Source organism: Lonchura striata, chromosome 35 (assembly GCF_050655825.1).
Source record: "Lonchura striata isolate lonStrDom1 chromosome 35, ASM5065582v1, whole genome shotgun sequence".
Taxonomy (NCBI): Eukaryota; Metazoa; Chordata; class Aves; order Passeriformes; family Estrildidae; genus Lonchura; species Lonchura striata.
In genome coordinates this window covers 4,086,900-4,104,903 of record NC_140737.1, presented here as the reverse complement: position 1 = coordinate 4,104,903, position 18,004 = coordinate 4,086,900, and the positions used below count along the sequence as shown (strand labels likewise).

The following is an 18,004-nucleotide window of genomic DNA, read 5'->3' as shown; positions in this document are numbered from 1 at the left end:
GAGACCTCATCACTCTCTGCAACTCCCGACAGGAGGATGCAGCCAAGTGGGAGTCAGGCTCTTTTCCCCATGAACAGTGACAGGACAAGAGGATACAGCTTTTAGCTGCAGCAGGGGACATTTAACCTGGACATCAGTAAATATTCTTCACACAATGGGGGATTTGGTATTGGAATGTGCTGCCCAGGGAGGTGGGTGGAAGTGTTTAAGGAAAGACTGGCTGTGGCACTCAGTGCCATGGTCTGGGTGACAAGATGGTGTTGGGTCCCAGGTTGGACTTGATGTTTTCCAAGGTCTTTTCCAGCCTGGTTGATTCTCTGGTGATTGTGACACTGCAGGGCCCTGGGGAAGCAAGGGGCCATTGTGACACTGCAGGGCCTGGTGGCACTGAGAGGACCATGGTGACACTGTGTACGACATGGCACCACAGAGCCACAGGGTCACTGTGACACTGTGGGGCTGAATGGGAGCAAGGAGTGCATTGTGACAGTCTGGGTCCTGGTGGAACCACAGAGGTCACTGTGACCCTGCAGGGCCTTGTGGAACCATGCAGAGATTTGTGACAGAGCAGGACCTCGTGTCATAATGGGGCCATGGTGACACTGCAGGGTCCCTTGGAACCAAGCAGCCAGTGGTGCTCCTCAGGGACTCATGGATTGAAGGAAACAGTTTGGACACCATGGTGGACCTTGGGACCAAGAGGCCATTGTGACACTGTGGCACCAAGGAGAGCATTGCTGCCCTGGGGGCAAGGATCTGGAACCAAGGATCCACTGTGACACTGCAGGGCCTTGGGGGACAATGGTGACATTGTAATACTGTGGGGCCCAATGATCCAAGGGACTCTGTGACAACAAGGGGTCTCATGGAACCAAATGGACATTGTGACACTGGGAGGCCTCATGGAATCATGGAGACCATTGGGACTCTCTGTGGCCTCATGGAACCATTGTGACACCAAGTTGGCTGGGAGTGTGGATCTGCTGGAGGGTAGGAGGGCTCTGCACAGGGCCCTGGACAGGCTGGATCCAGGGCCCAAACCCAACAAGGGGAGGTTTAACAAGTCCAAGTGTCAGGTCCTGCACTTTGGCCACAACAACCCCTGCAGCGCTACAGGCTGGGGACAGAGGGGCTGGACAGCAGCCAGGCAGAAAGGGACCTGCAGGGACTGATGGACAGAAGGCTGGACATGAGCCAGCAGTGTGCCCAGGTGGCCAAGAAGGCCAATGGCTCCTGGCCTGGATCAGGAATGGTGTGGCCAGCAGGAGCAGGGCAGTGATTCTTCCCCTGTCCTGGGCAGTGGTTGGGCAGCACCTGGAGTGCTGTGTCCAGTTCTGAGCCCCCCAATTTAGGAAGGCCATGAAGGGGCTGGAGCATGTCCAGAGAAGGGAAAAAAGGCTGGGGAGGGCTCTGGAGCACAATTCCTGTGAGGAGCAGCTGAGGGAGCTGCAGTTGTTGATCCTGGAGAAGAGGAGGCTCAGGGGAGACAAGGTGGTGTCGGGGCACAGGTTGGACTTGATGATCTCCATGATTCCATGAGGCCTCCCCGTGCTCACGGGGGTTTTCTGTGCTGAGCATTGGCCTGGCCGTGTTCTTGAGAGAGCCTGGGCAAGGAGCCTGGAGCCCCCAGGCCCTGGCCTGAGGTGTCAGCGGTGCCCCAGCAGTGCCCATGGCCTGTCCCTGCTGCAGCCCCGGCACTGCCACCCCCAGGACTGTGCCCGGCCCCGAGAGCACTCAGGCCCTGCAGCAACACCAGGGCCACCAGGGCAGCGGGGCAGGGCCACGGGAGCAGCACTGGCAGCACCAAGTGCTGCTGCTCCTGGGCACAGCTGCTGTGCCAGCCCTGATCTGCCCCAGCTCTGCACACAGACATTGCTGCTGCAGCTCCAGAGAAGGCAAAAAAAGGGCATCTCTGCAGAAAACACTGCTGGGACATCCTTAAGTTCCTTTAAAGCCAGTGATAGTACAACCCCTCATTGACAGAGTCTGTGGCCAAAGGCAAGATGAAGAGAAACAAAATGAGAAATGGCACAATCAATTACATTTTTTGTGGAAAATATGAAAAAAAACCCAAAGGAAAAAAATCCCTAAAACCAAACCAACAAGTATCAAAATGACTTTTATTAAAAGTTATTTGCTGAAATGGGCCAGCAGTTTAATGTTCCTGAAAGCATCCAGTCATCAGTCTCCTCACTGCAGCCTTGAGCTCCTGGTTCCTCAGGCTGTAGATGAGGGGGTTCAGGGCTGGAGGCACCACCGAGTACAGAACTGACAGGGCCACATCCAGGGATGGGGAGGACATGGAGGGGGGCTTGAGATTGCAAAACGCTGCAGTGCTCACAAACAGGGAGACCACGGCCAGGTGAGGGAGGCAGGTGGAAAAGGCTTTGTGCCGTCCCTGCTCAGAGGGGATCCTCAGCACAGCCCTGAGGATCTGCACATAGGAGAAAACAATGAACACAAAACAACCAAATGCCAAACACACACTAACAGCAATGAGCCCAAGTTCCCTGAGGTAGGATTTTGAGCAGGAGATTTTGAGGATCTGTGGGATTTCACAGAAGAACTGGCCCAGGGCATTGCCATGGCACAGGGGCAGGGAAAATGTATTGGCTGTTTGCATCAGAGCATTGAGAAAGCCACTGGCCCAGGCAGTTGCTGCCATGTGGGCACAAGCTCTGCTGCCCAGGAGGGTCCCGTAGTGCAGGGGTTTGCAGATGGACACGTAGCGGTCATAGCACATGATGGTCAGGAGGAAATACTCTGATCCAAGGAAGAAGATAACCAGAAAAACCTGAGCAGCACATCCTGTGTAGGAGATGTTCCTGGTACCCCAGAGGGAATTGTGCATGGCTTTGGGGACAGTGGTGCAGATGGAGCCCAGGTCGCTGAGGGCCAGGTTGAGCAGGAAGAAGAACATGGGCGTGTGCAGGTGGTGGCCGCAGGCTACGGCGCTGATGATGAGGCCGTTGCCCAGGAGGGCAGCCAGGGAGATGCCCAGGAAGAGGCAGAAGTGCAGGAGCTGCAGCTGCCGCGTGTCTGCCAGTGCCAGCAGGAGGAAGTGGCTGATGGAGCTGCTGTTGGACATTTGCTGTGGCTGCACATGGGCACCTGTTCATGGATAAAGGACAAGGACAAGTCAGGAGAGGCTGCTTGGAGCCAAACCTGGGCCATTCCCTGCAGGCTGTCCTGCTGGGACTCACCCACCCCTGTTCCTGCTCTGGGAAAACCTTCACCCAGGTCCCTGCCTGAGGTCCAGTTGTGCTGGCTGAGTGTGCCAGGAGCAGTCAGGGCTGTGCCTGGGGGCTCTCGAGGAGCCATCCCTGCCCTGCTGCCCCGGGTTTGTGGCCATGTGGCAGAGGGACAAGGCTGTATATTCAGGATTTGTCAGGGGAATCACTCCTAATGCAGAAAAGCTTGGTACCATCTGCACTACCAAGTCTGGAGGACATGGACAGCAAGGAAAATATGTAGGGAATATTTTCCCTATCCACACACCATTGCTGGCTTTCTGAGGTCAGAAATCCCCAGCATTCCTGCTGCACTCAGAGTTTGCCACTGAGAGTTGAGAGAGGCAAAGGATTCCCTGTGGCCGAGGGAAGGTGAGGGGCTGGATGGGCTTGTTCCCCCAGCACTGCTCTGTCCAGCCCCCTCTGCTTCCCTGAGCATCTCCCTGGGCCTGGACATCCCCTCCTGAGAGGTGCCTTGTCCCTGCCAGCGCTCACAGAGCCCATCCCACCCTGTGTGCCCTGGGCCCGGCCCTACAGAAACCTGCCTGTGTGCAGGGCCCTGGCTGGGGCAGGCTCTGTGTGCAGCTGGGCAAGGGCAGCTCAGGAGAGCCCTGCTGGGCCCTGCAGAGGTGATGCTGCTGCTGCCCAGGGCTGAGGAGTGGCTGAAGGCCCTTTGGGAGGCTCCCAGCAGAGACACTGACCACCCAAAGTCACAGTTCTGGAGTCTCTGTAAATGTTCAAACATTCCTTTGATGATCCTGTGTGTCCCTTTCAACTCACAATGTTCTGTCATTCTGGGACTACAATTCCTGTTCTGCTTCTCTCATCCCCCCGCTGCCTATAATCAAAAGACAAAAAAAGGACCCTTGCAACAGTGTTAGAACAGTAAAGTAAAAACCAGACCTTTATTGGAAGTTTCCAGGTGTCCCAGTGAGGATGAGGCACACCCGGCCCCTGATTTCAACAATTCATTAAGGTTGATTAGTTATGATATTTAACAAGGACATTCAAAAGGATATTCACTTGTCCTAGTTAGACACCCCTGGCTCAACACATTGGTGTAGGTCCAAAGACCTTTTTCCCACAGTTTTCATTATCACTGCTGGCATACAAAACCCAAAATGTTCTTCTTTTAGGTCCTCACCATGTTGAAAAGACTACATAATATTCAAAAATGAATTTATACAGTCAGTTTATTTTTCTAAATTCTAAGAGAAACCATAAGGAAATGTACTAGAGTTAATTAAATATTATAGATATAGAGATATATAATAACAGTTTAATATTGTTCAGTAAGAGTTTAAGAGAGTTAATCAAGACTTTTATAGCAATAATAAAGGATTATAGTTTTCTAAGTATATAAATATAATCCTAGGCTTACCTTCTTTGGGAAGTGTCCTCCGGAGCTGAGCCCAGGCTGGTCTGGAGCTGGGAGCAGCCCTGCCCCAGCCAGCCCCTCTCAGCAGCAGCACCTGCCCTGCTCAGAGTGGCTCCTTCCCCCCACAGCTCCTGGCCAGCGCTGGGAGCAGCTCCAGGGCCGGCTGAGAGCTGTCTCTGGCAGGCAGCAGAGTCCCTGGCCCAGCACAGCGCCCTGGGCTGCAGGACCCTGCTCTGCAGGACAGCCCTGGGCACCCCTGGCTGCTCTGCACAGGAGATGAGCAGAGAATGCACTCACAGGCTCTGTGGGCATTGTAATGTTCCAGCTTTAGGAGATCTCTCCAGGAGCTGCAGCTGCATTGTCCTGCAGCCAGAGGTTCCTGTGCCAAGGGCTGGCAGTGATTCTGCCCCAGGCACTTCTCAGCCCCTTCCCAGCCCTGACTGATTGAAGCTCTCTGTGTCTCTGTGCTGTGCCCGGGCTGGCTGCAGGCAGTGCCCCAGCCCTGCTGGGCTGGCAGAAGAGCTGCTCAGCAAGAGAAATGTGCTTTTGAAGCTCTGCTTGGTTACCAGGATCACCCTCTGTGCCAGGAGCCCGGCCCAGCTCAGCAGCACAGACACAGCACAAGGACTTTAATGACCCTCTGGGGCTTTGTGCTCAGGCCCTGAACATCAGGCCCTCAGAGGGAGCTGTAGAAACCTCTGGAGAACCCGAAGTCAGGATCCAACTCCAAAGTTTCTCTGACTTTTAATGGGTCCCACTGAGGGACACGACTGAGAAAGTGTCCCCAGGCCCCAGGCAGATCAGAGAACTGGAGGCACTGATGGCAGGTGGGGACAAAGAGAAGCCAAGTCTTGGTGCCCTGGGGCACAGCAGGGTCTGTGCCACCAAGGGCTGTGAGGAGACACCTTGTCCTGAGGCCCTGGGGCCTCCTGGCACAGCCCCAGCCAGGCTGGGCACTGTCACCCCCTGGTCCTGCCCTCAGCATCCCCCCCTAGCCCACATCCCAGTGGCCTCAAGGATCTGCTGGAAGGAGTCCCTGGGGAGTCTTGGTCAGGAATGGCCCTGGGGGCTCCTTCATGCGCCCAGGGACTGCAGGTTTTTCAAAGGACTTTGGGTTTGGCTTTTGCTTTGGAGTCTCTGAGAGGTTTCTGCAATCATGGCCACAATTATCTGCTGTAATTAGTCCCTGGAGAGGCTTTGTCAGTAACAACACTCAGTGGGGCCCATTAATGCTTCAAGGTACTTCAGTTCTTTTAAGGTACTTAGTATTTCCCTTTTGCTACAGACTCTGTGAGAGGTTTGTGCAATCATGGCCCCAATTATCTGTATTAATGAGTCCCTTGAGAGCTTTGTACTGACACTCAGTGGAGCTCATGAATACTTTGATATTCTTAACTTTTGTAAGGTACTTTGGATTTTCCTTTCCACATTGAGAGTTGTGTCATTTGCAGTCTCTGAGAGGTTTTTGTGCCATCCTGGCCTCCAGTTCTCTCCTCCAAGGACTCTATTAAGAGCCTGTGGTATAGATGGACCTTTGTGGGTCCCATTAATGCTTTAGACTCCAACCATTTTGGGGTTTTCCTCTGACTTTGACTTCGGGAAAGGTTTGTGCAATCTCCTCTCAGGCCCTGAGGTTCCAGGGCTCAGCTCCAAATGCACCACAGGGCTCATTAGGATCAAGCAAGTCCTGAAAAAACATGGCTTTATCTTGATTTCCCTCTGCTCTAATGCAGTTCATCAGGAAGTTTTCTGTAGTGGTTTTGCTTCACCAATTTGAGATTTCTCAGCCAATGCATTAATTAGTGTGGTGGGTTCAGTGTTGGCTAATTACCAGTGCACTCAATAGAATATACTTACTCATTTAATGCTCTGAGATACGATTAGGAAAAAGGAAAAGTGGGCTCAGAACTTTAAAAGAAAAGTTTAAACTTCTAAAGAAAAGTTTATTAGTGGTAACTAAATAAAAGAGTAATAAGAATCAGAACAAAACTTTCAGAACACTTCATCTCTCCATACAACCTGACAATGTAAAGAAACCAAACCTAAAATTTTCTGTCAGCTAAGAGAGGGAAAAGTTACTCTTGTTAATGTTTGGAGACTTCTCCACAAGAAAACAGTTATCTCATGGCTTTTCATTTCCATGAATAGCAGCTGCCATGAAAAATCTGTAATTGCCAAGTCCCTCCCATTTTTTCAGAGCTTTTCCCACAGCTGTGTTTATAGCCCATGTTAAATTATGGGATATTAGTTTAAAGATGAGCTGTTTAAGAGCAAATATTCTCTTCACCTGTTTCTGAAATCATCTTCATTTCTGGGAAGAGATGTGATCTCTCCTTGAGGGCACAGGGCCTCATCGCTCTTTCTTTTCAAACTTCTCATGCGATCACAGCTACTGCAACACTTGCTTGCTTTAGCATGGGGGCCTTTACTGAATAAGTCATCTCTCCATTCTTTTTGTTATAAATGAAAAATTGTCCAGCCAAATTAATATGAAAAAATAAAATATTTATTTTGCTATTAGATTCTATCTAGCCAGCCACAAGGAAAGAACAGAGCTGAGCCCGGGGTTGGCCCTGGGTGTGCAACAAAGAGGTCAGCCTCAGCAGAGGTTTTCCTCTATGCCCACACACCTCCATCCTGGCACAAACAGTTTTTATAGGGAAAATTCTGCCTGAGGCCAAGACTTTGACAGTCAGTCTTTTCTTTTATTCAGAGTCCATATGTTAATGAGATTTTCTGTTTTGGTGATAAAGAAGAACAATTCAGTGTCAGGTGTTAGTTAATCCCCTGATGTAATTTACCAGAACACTGTATTCACATGTATCTGTCCAAGGATTTCCATGATATCCATCTTGGGTCATTCACACGACATCAGCACCTGGAGTCCCCCTATCTCTCCAGACATGGCCCATCTCCTGCCCAGCGACATCCTTTGACATGTAAATTTGGCTTCAACATGCACCAGGTTTCGCTTGTGAGGTGGGGGGGGAGTCCTAATTCAAATGTTTATACTCCAACAAATATTCAATATCACATACATCATATTAGAAATGGTGCAAATTATATCTACTACATAAGATTTTCAATGCCTTATAGGCAAAAAGAGAGTCTGATGTATCAATGACATCCTTCTCCACAGCTTTACCAGAGAATTCCAGCCCCAAGACCAAGGTATCTCCTCATCCCTCCCATGTGGGACTCAACTTCCCCTTCCCTGCCCTCGGTGTGTCCATGTTGCTCCTCTGTGTGCCTGCCCTGTGTCCTTTTCTCTCACTGGAGGGAGGATGGAAGCACTGGCAGAGTCAATATCTCCCGGGGCTGCAGATGGTTCCGTGAGCCCGGCCGGGCTCGGTGCTTGCGGCCGGAGCTGTTTTGCCATGGAGGTTTCTGCAGCGGCTGCGCTGGGGCTGTGTCAGGCTGGGCCGCGCTGGGGCAGGGCCAGGATCTCAGCAGCCAGGCCAGAGCCCAGCAGCAGCACGGCCGGGGCCGATGGCTTCTCCTGCCCTGCCCGCCGGCTGCGGGCGAAGCCCAAGGGCGGCAGAGCCTTGGCCGAGCTGGCCCGGCCCGGGGCTGCTCCTGGGGCCCGGCGGATCCTGGCCGGGCCCGGGCTGGCGGCGGGGCAGGGCTCGGCAGGGCCAGATGTCAGCACCCGCAGCCACGGCCCGGCCTCGGCCCCGCGGCCTCCCCTGCCCTGCCCGGCAGCCGATGGCGCCTGGCGGCTCCCTGGGAAGGGGCCCGGCCCCACGGCAGGAGCCTCCCGGCCCCACAGCCGAGACGGGGCTGGGCCGGCCTCGGCACCTCTGTGGGGCCAGAAGGGAGAGAGACCCAGCCAGGCTTTCTCATCTGTAACTTGTCCATGTGTAGTGCTCATGTGCCCAAGCCCCCAAAACCTCTCATTGGGAGATCTCTGGCCCTCTGCAAGGTGTTTTCTAATAAAAATATTAAGCTCATGGTCTATGAAATTTACCAGTGGACAGGGCTAATCCATCCTGTCTGTCCTGGCTACTTTTGTCTGGGAGCAATCCTTGGATATACGGACTTTAGGAGGCCACATTTTAATTTTGGCCATGGACCATGGACAAGAAGACCATTTATATTCCACAGGAAAGAAGGAACAGAGCGCCAGTGTTTCAGGGGCAGATGAGAGGTGACCACTACAGTGCAAGGCCAGCCAGAGCTGGCTGGTTTTTTCCTAAGACATACCCTTGCATACAGGAAATTGTTTAGGGAGAATACCAGTTTTGGCAATGGGCATCTGAACACAGACGGTTCTTTCCCATAGCAAGTAAAGCACATATCCCCTTTGCTCCAGGAGCTGATGAGAGGCAGCCCTTGGCATTCCAACATCAGCCAGACCTGTCAGGTGACCCCTGGCAGGCCAAGCCAGCCAGACCTGGTCCATGTTCCCTCGCTTCCATGGGGCCCCACATTGTCCCAATGGTCCCTTGCTTCCAGGAGGACCTGAGGTGTCACAATGCCCCCTTGGTGACACCAGGCCCTGAAGGGTCAGAATGGTCTCCATGGTTCCATCAGGCCCCACAGAGTCATAATGGTCTCTGGGTCCATGAAGCCCCGCGGTGTCACCATGGCCCCTTGGTTCCATGGGCTCCAGTGGTGCCACAATGATCCCCTTGGTTCCGTGAGGTGCCCACAGTGTCACAGTGATTTCCATTGGAAGGAAAGAACCGAGCCCCAGTGTGGCAGGGGCAGCCACCAGAGGCCAAGGCCAGATAGACTTGATGGTACTGGCAGATTTTGGCTGGGAGCAACCCTTGGATATAGGGAATTTTAGAGGTGGAATCCCAATTTCAGACATGGACACCCAAAGTAGAAGGTTGGTTCTTTTCCACAGGAAGAAAAGCACGGAACACCGGTGTTTCAGGGACAGATTAAAGGCTTCCAGCAGAGGCCTAAGCCTGCCAGACTTCTCTGTCCTGGTAGCTTTTGTCTGAAAGCAACCCTTGGATAGAGCAAATTTGGGAAGTGGAACCCAAATTTCAGCCATTTCTGTGTAGATAAGAAGGACAGTTTTTTTTCCATAGGAAGGAAAGCACAGAGCCCCAGTGTTTCAAAGGCAGAAGTGAAGAGAGGTGGCTCTTGAGAGGCCAAGCCAGCCAGACCTGTTTGTCCTGGCAGCTTTTGTCATGGAGAGATCCTTGGATATATGGAATTTGGGAGAAGGAATCTCAATTTTGACCATAAACACCTTGAGAAGAAGGACAGGTCTTTTCATTGGAAGGAAACCACTGACCCCAGTGTTTTGAAAGCAGGTGAGAGGCATCCCCAAGAGGCCAAGGGCAGCCAAATCTGTCTGTCCTGGCAGATTTCACTGGGAGCAATCGTTGGATGTACAGAGTTTTGGAGGTGGAATCCCAATTCTGGCCATGGACGCCTGCTCAGGATGGATGTTTTTTTCCTATAGGAAAGAAAAGCACAAAATCCAAGAGTTCTGGAAGAAGATGAGATGTGGCCAGCCTTAGGCCAAGCCAGCCAGACCTCTCTCTCCTGACAACTTTCATCTAGGGGCTATCCTTGGACATAGAGCATTTTGGAGGTGGAATCTCAGTTTTGGCCATGGACACCTAGACAGAAAGAAGAGTTTTTTCATTAGGAAGGAAAGCACAGAGCCCCAATGTTTCAGAGGCACATGAGTGCCAGCCCTCAGGAAGCCAAGGCCAGCCAGATTTGTGATTCCTGGCATCATTTTTCTGGGAGCTATCATTGGATATAGGGAATACGGAGGCAGATGCCCAATTTTGGCCATGGGTACCTGGTTGAGATGGATAGTTTTTATCCCATAATAAAGAAAAGCACATGGTCCCAGTGTTTGAAAGGCAGATGAGAGGTGGCCCCTGAGTGGCCAAGGCAGCCAGATCTGTCTCTCCTGGCAGATTTCATCTATAAACAATCCTTGTAATATAAGGAAATTTGGAGGAGGAATTCCAGTTTTGGCTATAGGCCCCTGGAGGAGAAGAATAGTTCTCTCCCATAGGAAGGAAAGCCCAGAGCCCCAATGTCACTATGGGACGTGAGAAGACATGATGGGCACCTTTGTGTATGTGACGGTAAAAGAAATGTAATTTACTTCCGACTCCAACATTTATAGTTTTCCAAAGGTGACAGTGGATTGGAGGGTGAAAGTGCCACCTCTCCAATGATACTGGACAAAACTACCATCCATCAAATTTCCCCTCCTCTATGAAGGAATGCAAAGCAATAAATTATTTACAGAAAGTTGCGTGAGAAAATTTGCTACAAGAATGTAAACTCAGAAGGTTTTAGAAAATCTTAAAATATCAGGCCGACACCCCAGTGCTTCAGGGGCTGACGAGAAGTAGCCCTCGACATGCCAAGGTCAGCCAGACCTGTCAGGTGCTCCCCAGGAGGCCCAGCCAGCCAGACCTGTTCCATGTTCCCTTGGTTCTGTGGGACCCCACAGTGTCACAATGGTCTCCTTGGATAAATCAGTCTCTGGAGTGTCACAATGTTCCCCTTGCTTCTGCAGTGTCACAATGGCCCCGTGCTTCCATGAGGCCTTGCAGTGTCACAATGGCTTCGTGGTTCCACAGAGCCCTGATGTGTCACAATGGCCCCTGGGCTCCGTGTGCCCTTGCTGTGTCATAACGGCTCCTCTGTGACACTGCAGCTGCACAAGGTCACCATGGACCCTTGGTTCCTTGGGGTCTCTGTGTTCAAAATGGTCTCCTTGATTCCATGAGGCAGCACAGTGCCACAATGGCCCCTTGGTTCCATGAGGATCTGCAGCGTCACACAGATTTGTGACATTTGTCCTTGCTGCCCCTCACATCCCCCTGCCCCACAAACAGCCCCAGCCACCCGTGAGGGACAGGCCCTGCTGTGCCAGGCTGGGCTCAGGGCTTGGCCTTTCTGCTTCCCCCAGCCACCCCAGGCCTTGCTCAGCATTGCAGTTCCCTGCTCTGAGCCTTGGGCTCCCTGCAATCCTGGCCTCAAGGATCTGCTCTCACCAGTCCTTGGGAGCCTTTGGCAATCCCTGCCCTCAGTGGGGCCCAGTGATGCTCCAAGGGACTTGGACCTTTGCTTCTGACTCCTTGAGCAGCTTCTTCAGCCTTCTCTCAGTGCCTGAGGGTCCTGGACAGGGGCCCAAATCCATGTTGGGGATCATCAAAACAAAGAAAGCCCTCAGGGACGCTTTGTCTTCATTCAATTGTGTGCAAATCTCCAAAACTTGTGCAGCTGATAGGAGTCTGTTTGGAGTTCTTGTAAGGAGGAGGATTTCAAAGTGCACTACATTAATTTTATTCTTTAATCAAGTGAGTATTCTTTGTTTCCAGTTCAGAGAAGAGCTGATAGAAGCATTCCCCAGGTGACCTTGATGCTCACTGTCTCATTAGGAGGTCTGGGCATGTAGAAGAATGAGCCCCCTGAGGGCTGATCCTGTTTGGACAAGCTGCTCCTCACCCCCAGCCTCACCATGTCTGACATCGCCCACCTGGCACTGACATCCCTGTGCCCTGCAGCAGAACCTTGTCCCTGAGCTCTGCGGCTCCATGTCCCAGCCCCTTGCACCGTGTCCCACCTGCTCTCCTCAGGGCTCTGCCTGTACACAGGCCCAGGAGAAGATTTCCTGTTGGGAAAGAAAGAATGGAAAAGCCTGAGCAGGTTTCCTGAACAACAAACCCCACTCACGAGCCACCTGCTCAGTACAGGCTGCCTGGAATGGTGTCACCTTTCTACAAGGGACAGTGTGACCAGAAATGATCACTGGAAGCAGAATTCTTTGAGCCTCCCAGCTGAATTCTCTGTTCCTGTCCTTTCCCTGGATCTCTGTTGCAGATGGAAGCTGCTGGTGCCATCCACACCTTTAAACTCTCTTTGGAATGAAAACCGATGTTCCCACGTGATTTAAGCAGGATTTGCTCAATGTTTTTATAAATCTTTTGTGTTCCCCATGGAACAAAGGGGCCATTTTGGCACTGAGGGGGTTACATGGAAAAAAGGAGTCAGTTGTGACCCTGGGGTCCCATGGAACCACGGGGCCATGGTGACACAGCAGGGCCACGTGGATCCAGTGGTCCATTGTGACACTGTGGATCCAAGGAGACCATGGAGACACCCCCAGAACCTCATGGAACCAAGGAGTCCATGGTGACCCAGCGGGGGTGCATGGAGCCAATGGTCCATGGTGACACTGCCCATCCAAGGAGGCCATTTGGACACTGTGGAAGCTGATGGAGCGAGGTGGCCATTGTGACACTGAAGAACTTCATGACACCAAATATCCATGGGGACATAGCAGGACATCATGGGAACACAGGAACCGCTGTTGGCAGTGTGGAAACTCCTGGAACCAGGGGCTGCTGTGGGACTTCAGAACCAGCACAGCTGCTGCACCTTGTCTCCTGCCCTGCACAGCTCCTTGGGAGGCACGGCAGGAGCAACACCCTGGGAGCCTCGGGAATGCCCCTCTGGCATCCATGGCACATGCTCCCAGGGGCTGGAATTCCAGTTCCCAGCCAGGAAAAGATGTTCCTGCCCTTGAAGGCAAAGCTCTTATGGAAGAGCCAAAAGCCAAGTGGAGCAAGATCTTAGAGTGACATTTCACTGCCAGACTCCCTCACTTCACCCATGGTTGTTGTAGCTCATGGATTGGGAATTAAATCAGGGCAGGGTCTTTGGTGGGAGCAGCCCTGGGTCAAAGGAGGCACTGAGAGAGAAACAGAGCAGGCAAAGGAAGGCAGGAGAGAAAGGAGGTGTTTTGGTTTGGAAAGACAGGTGTCTGCTAAGGAAGGCAGGAGCCTCCCCTGAAATGGAAAAATGTAGACTCTTTCAGAATTGTCATAAATTTGAAATTAAGGGGGGCTCTCAGATAAAAATATGGGAGCAGGAATGACTGTTTTTTATTAGGGAAGAAAACAGAACTATAAAATAAACAATGCAGTAAACTGAAATAACACCGACAGAGTCAGAATATAACCCGATACCCTTTTGGACAGGGTACTTGCCACAGTCCAATTGGAATTGTGGGTGCAGTCGTCCAGGAGTGTCAGGTGTGGTTCTGTTGGAGAAGTGATCCTGTAGGAATGGGAGTCTTCTTCTGAAGAGGAAAAGGCAGCTGTTCCTATGGGAAATCCAATGCAGAAAAATCTGTGTTGGTGGGCCAAATCTCAAGACTAGATGCAGGTAGGAATTCTTGGCTCCTCCCTCTGGGCAGAGCATCTCACAATGGGATGTTACAGTTCTTATCAGTCATGCAGTGACATTCAATAGCCCATTATCAGCAGATGTCTCCTTTGAGGGAGGATTGATTGTGGAAGAGATAAGGAAAAGCTGCCCACTTAACACAGCACAACTGCCATACAGATGGCAAATAGAACACATCTTGCTTTTCAGTCTGGGACAGGAGGACACAAACAAAATCAGCTGAGAAGGCGGCCCTCTGAAAAGCAAATCAGAACTGATGGAAAATGAATGGGACAGAAATCAGTAATTCTGATCGTTTTATTTATTATCAAAATAAATCACACCCACCCAGCCCCACACAATCCTGATCCCACAACCTCAAATTTGGATCTCACTTCTCCCGATCACCTTCCAACCCCATCTCATCCTGTAGGCTGAGGAATCGAGTAATTTTGGCACTGGACTGAGGTGGGAACCAGCCATTTTGAGGTGGGATGTAGCCAGTTTGGAGTAAGACTCTGGGGCTTCCTGGGAGGTTGAGTCATTTTGAGGTGAAAGTGCAACCCACCTTGGATTTTGGAGTGCAAAGATATGGAGAATACTCCCATATATCCCCCAAGAACCCACAAATCCTCTAGAATATGTTCCCAAACAGTAAATTCCACCTCAAATACCTCTTAAATGGTGGGACTTTTGACATCTCTGGTCAATAATAATTTTAGTCATTTTTCAGGTGTTTCTAAGTGAAAAAGACGAATCAGAAGAAAATTAGGGCCAAACCAAAACCAGAGATCCCTTGAGCATCCCCTGGGCACTAGACTAAACAAACTCAGCAGAAATTAAACTTAACCCTACATAAAATGCCTTGAGGAAGATTTGCTCTTCCCACAAGTCACTTGTGATGGAAATGCAAATAAATCCCAAACATTAATGAACCAACAACAGAAGCAATTCTGTGGCAATTCCAAATTTCATGAGTTCCAGCACAGCTCCAACTCAGATGCTGGCGGTTCTAAAAAAAGAAATCAGGAAAATTTTCCCAATACAGATTATTAAAAGAATGGGAAAGGTCTGTGTACCTGTCACAAAGGTGACAGGGAGCAAGAAAATAATTCTTCTCCCCCCAAAGCCCATGAATTCAGGAGTTATTTGGGAATTTAGCTACTTGAGCTGGGCTTCTTGTAGGACTTTAGTAGCCTTGTGTTCCTCAGCTTGGGGTGAATGATCCTTGTCATTCTCGTTGGTATAATTTGCTCCCTTTCTTCCAGTGATTTTAACAAAATTAAGAGAGACATGGAAAGAAAGAGAAAAGGGGAGAAAGCAAGGGAGTGACAGGGACAGAGCTCTCCCCAGAAGCGGGGCAAGTGTGACATTGTCCCCTGTGTGCGTGGCCTTCCCAGGGTGGAGGTTTTACACCGGAGCCAGTTTGGGTAAGGGGGGTGGTGTTCACCCCCCACCCCGAGCAGGGATTGCCTCACTGTTTTAGGTTACAGTGTCAGATGTAATCAAAAGTGTTTTCAGTCCCCATCTCCATAAACTGTTATCAACAGGTGGGGCAGTGTTCTTTATCTCTTCCATGGCTCAGCCCTGATAACGCCCTCCAGGGCCATCTTCTCTTAATGGGCCATTGAGTGTCACTGCAGCACTGATAAAATTACATCATCCCATTGTGGGATGCTCCGCCCAGGGGGAGGAACCAAGTATTCCTACCTGGATATAATCTCACCATTTGCAACACCACAACCACCTTGCCTACTGGATTCCCAGAGGACAAGAACTCCATAACCACCACTGGACCCTCAGAGGAAGACCAGACCCTTCTACGGGATCACTGCTTTGACAGAATCACGTTCATCACTCGAGCTGGACTGCAGCCACCATTTCATCAGACTGCTACCACCACCCTGACCAACGGGGTGTCAGGTTATATCCTGACTCTGTCAGGTTAAGCCAGTGTTTCTGTATCATTGCCATGATCTTAGATTTCTTATTCAATTGTCATTCTGGCTTAGACTCTCCCCCTGGTTTGCCTTCAAACCTGTACAAAACTCACTGTACTCATCCCTTGTTTTCCTTCCAAAACAGGATTTCCTGTACCCAAATGTTCACCAGATGGAGGAGAAGGTTGCGAGGAAGAGGAAGATGCCCTGGGACACTGAGGCAGGTGAGGAGGAAGTCAGTGCCCCTTTCCCCCTCTCTCCTGCTCTATCTCCCAGCCCAGCCTGGCCCCCGGCTGCTGGACAGTCCCGCTGCCGGTGCCCTCCTGCCAGGGATGCACTGGGGGGATCTTCTTGCCCTTCCCTCTGGCAATGTGGCAAATCCCATCCGCTCCTTGTCCTTCCTCCCCCAGAGCAGGAGCTGAGGATGGAGACCAGGAAAGACAAATCCCTGCAGCAGAACCTCATGGAAGAAGCCGTTTTAAGCAACTCCACAGCGCAGGAATCCAACAGGGAGGAAAATCCCTGGAGATCTCACAGGAGGAGGGGCTGCAAGCCCAGCCCAGGATGCTCTGAGGAGGAAAGACCCACTCTGGGCCAGGAAGGTGGGCAGAGCTTCCGCCAGAGCTCAGAGTTGGTGGTCCCTGAACAGCTTCCTGATGGGGAGAAGCCCTACAAGTGCTTGGAGTGTGGGAAGAGCTTCAGGCAGAGCAACAATCTGAAACGACACCTGATGATCCACATTGGGGAATGGCCATACGAGTGTGGGGAGTGTGGGAAGGGCTCAGCTGCAACTCCCACCTTGTCAGCCACTTACACATCCACACTGGGGAGAGGCCCTACAAGTGTGGGGAGTGTGGGAAGGGATTCAGCTCCAACTCTCACCTTGTCAGCCACCAACGCATCCACACTGGGGAGAGGCCCTATGAGTGTCCCGAGTGTCAGAAGAGTTTTGGCAGCATCTCTGATCTCCTCAGACACCAGCGGATTCACAAGGATGAGAGGCCCTCCCGCTGCCCAGACTGCGGGAAGGGCTTCAAGCAAAACTCCACCCTCGTCACACACCAGCGCATCCACACTGGGGAGAGGCCCTACATGTGCCCCACTTGTGGGAAGACGTTTCACAGCAGCTCCCATCTCCTCCTGCATGAGTGGATTCACACTGAGGAGAGGCGCTTCCTCTGCCCCGACTGTGGCAAGGGCTTCAAGCACAAGTGCAACCTTGTCAGCCACCAACGCATCCACACTGGGGAGAGGCCCTACTTGTGTCCCCAGTGTGGGAAGAGCTTCACCCAGAGATCTCACTTGACGAAACACCAATGGAGCCACCAGTAAGGGAAGTCCTGAAAATTCTCCAGCTGCAGGAAGAGCTTTGTGCACTGCTCCAGTTTCATCCCCCATTGGAGGACCCTGTTGGGAAGAGCCCTGGTGATCCATGTTCCCTGTTATCCATGCTGGGAAGACACCTGTCCCTTTTCCTGCCCCTGCCAATGACCTGATATGGGATTGAAGGACATGAGGGTCTGGCCATGGCCCTGTCACTACATTCACTCCCACCTCAGGTCATTGCCAGGGGCAGGAAAGGGACTCTTTCTCTCTCCCTGAGGAGACAGGTGTCCTTTCCATGCAGGAGGAAACACGTGGCCAGGATGATACAATTGATGGTGATGTAGTTTTCCCCTGTAAATAGTTATTCTTATCCCTTCTGTTGTCAATATTTTTTCTGTTTCTGTTTGTTCCTTATCTCATTGCTGTTCCCCGTAAATTATTCTTATTCCAGCCTGGAATATTTGCCTTTTGTGCTTTCCATGGTAAGTGAGAGGGCAACAAATGGCAGGGCAGTTTTAGCGGAAGCAGGAAATTGAGGAATCCCATTCCTGAACCCCGGCCTGTGGAAACCGAGCATCCCAGCTGATGCCAGCCCTGGTGGCCATGGCAGCAGCCTTGGGAGCGGGTCTCTGGATGGGGCTGAAGGAACCTCTTCACTCTGGTGCCCAGGGACAGGAGTGGAGGGAGTGGCTGCAGCTGAGTCGGGGCAGGCTTAGGTTGGATCTCAGGAAAAGGTTTTTGCCCAGAGGCTGCTGGGGCACTGCCCAGGCTCCCCAGGGAAGGGTCACAGCTCCAGGGCTCTCTGAGCTCCAGCAGCATTTGGACAGCGCTGCCAGGCCCAGGCTGGCAGTGTTGGGGTGTCCTGTGCAGGGCCAGCAGTTGGACTCGAGGATCCTGATGGGTCCCTCCCAGCTCAGCCAATTCTGTGGTTCTGGATCCATGACCCTGGGGATGGGAGTGCCAATGGT

At 51.7% G+C, this 18,004-nt stretch overlaps 2 protein-coding genes across 2 annotated transcripts in view; one reads left to right on the top strand and one right to left on the bottom strand.

The window, feature by feature from the left end:
* The window catches only part of LOC146764282 (uncharacterized), a 220,504-nt gene that overhangs the window by 184,149 nt on the left and 18,351 nt on the right, over window positions 1-18,004 (top strand). Inside the window, 2 exon segments of the mRNA XM_085564993.1 lie at window positions 16,168-16,486; window positions 16,489-17,038. Of these exon segments, the coding sequence (XP_085421119.1) occupies window positions 16,168-16,486; window positions 16,489-17,038 (869 nt within the window).
* On the bottom strand, window positions 1,823-3,299 carry LOC144248755 (olfactory receptor 14J1-like). Its single transcript, XM_077790747.2, has one exon. It carries the CDS (start codon window positions 3,086-3,088, stop codon window positions 2,156-2,158), a length of 933 nt encoding a protein of 310 aa, XP_077646873.2. The 5' UTR covers window positions 3,089-3,299; the 3' UTR covers window positions 1,823-2,155.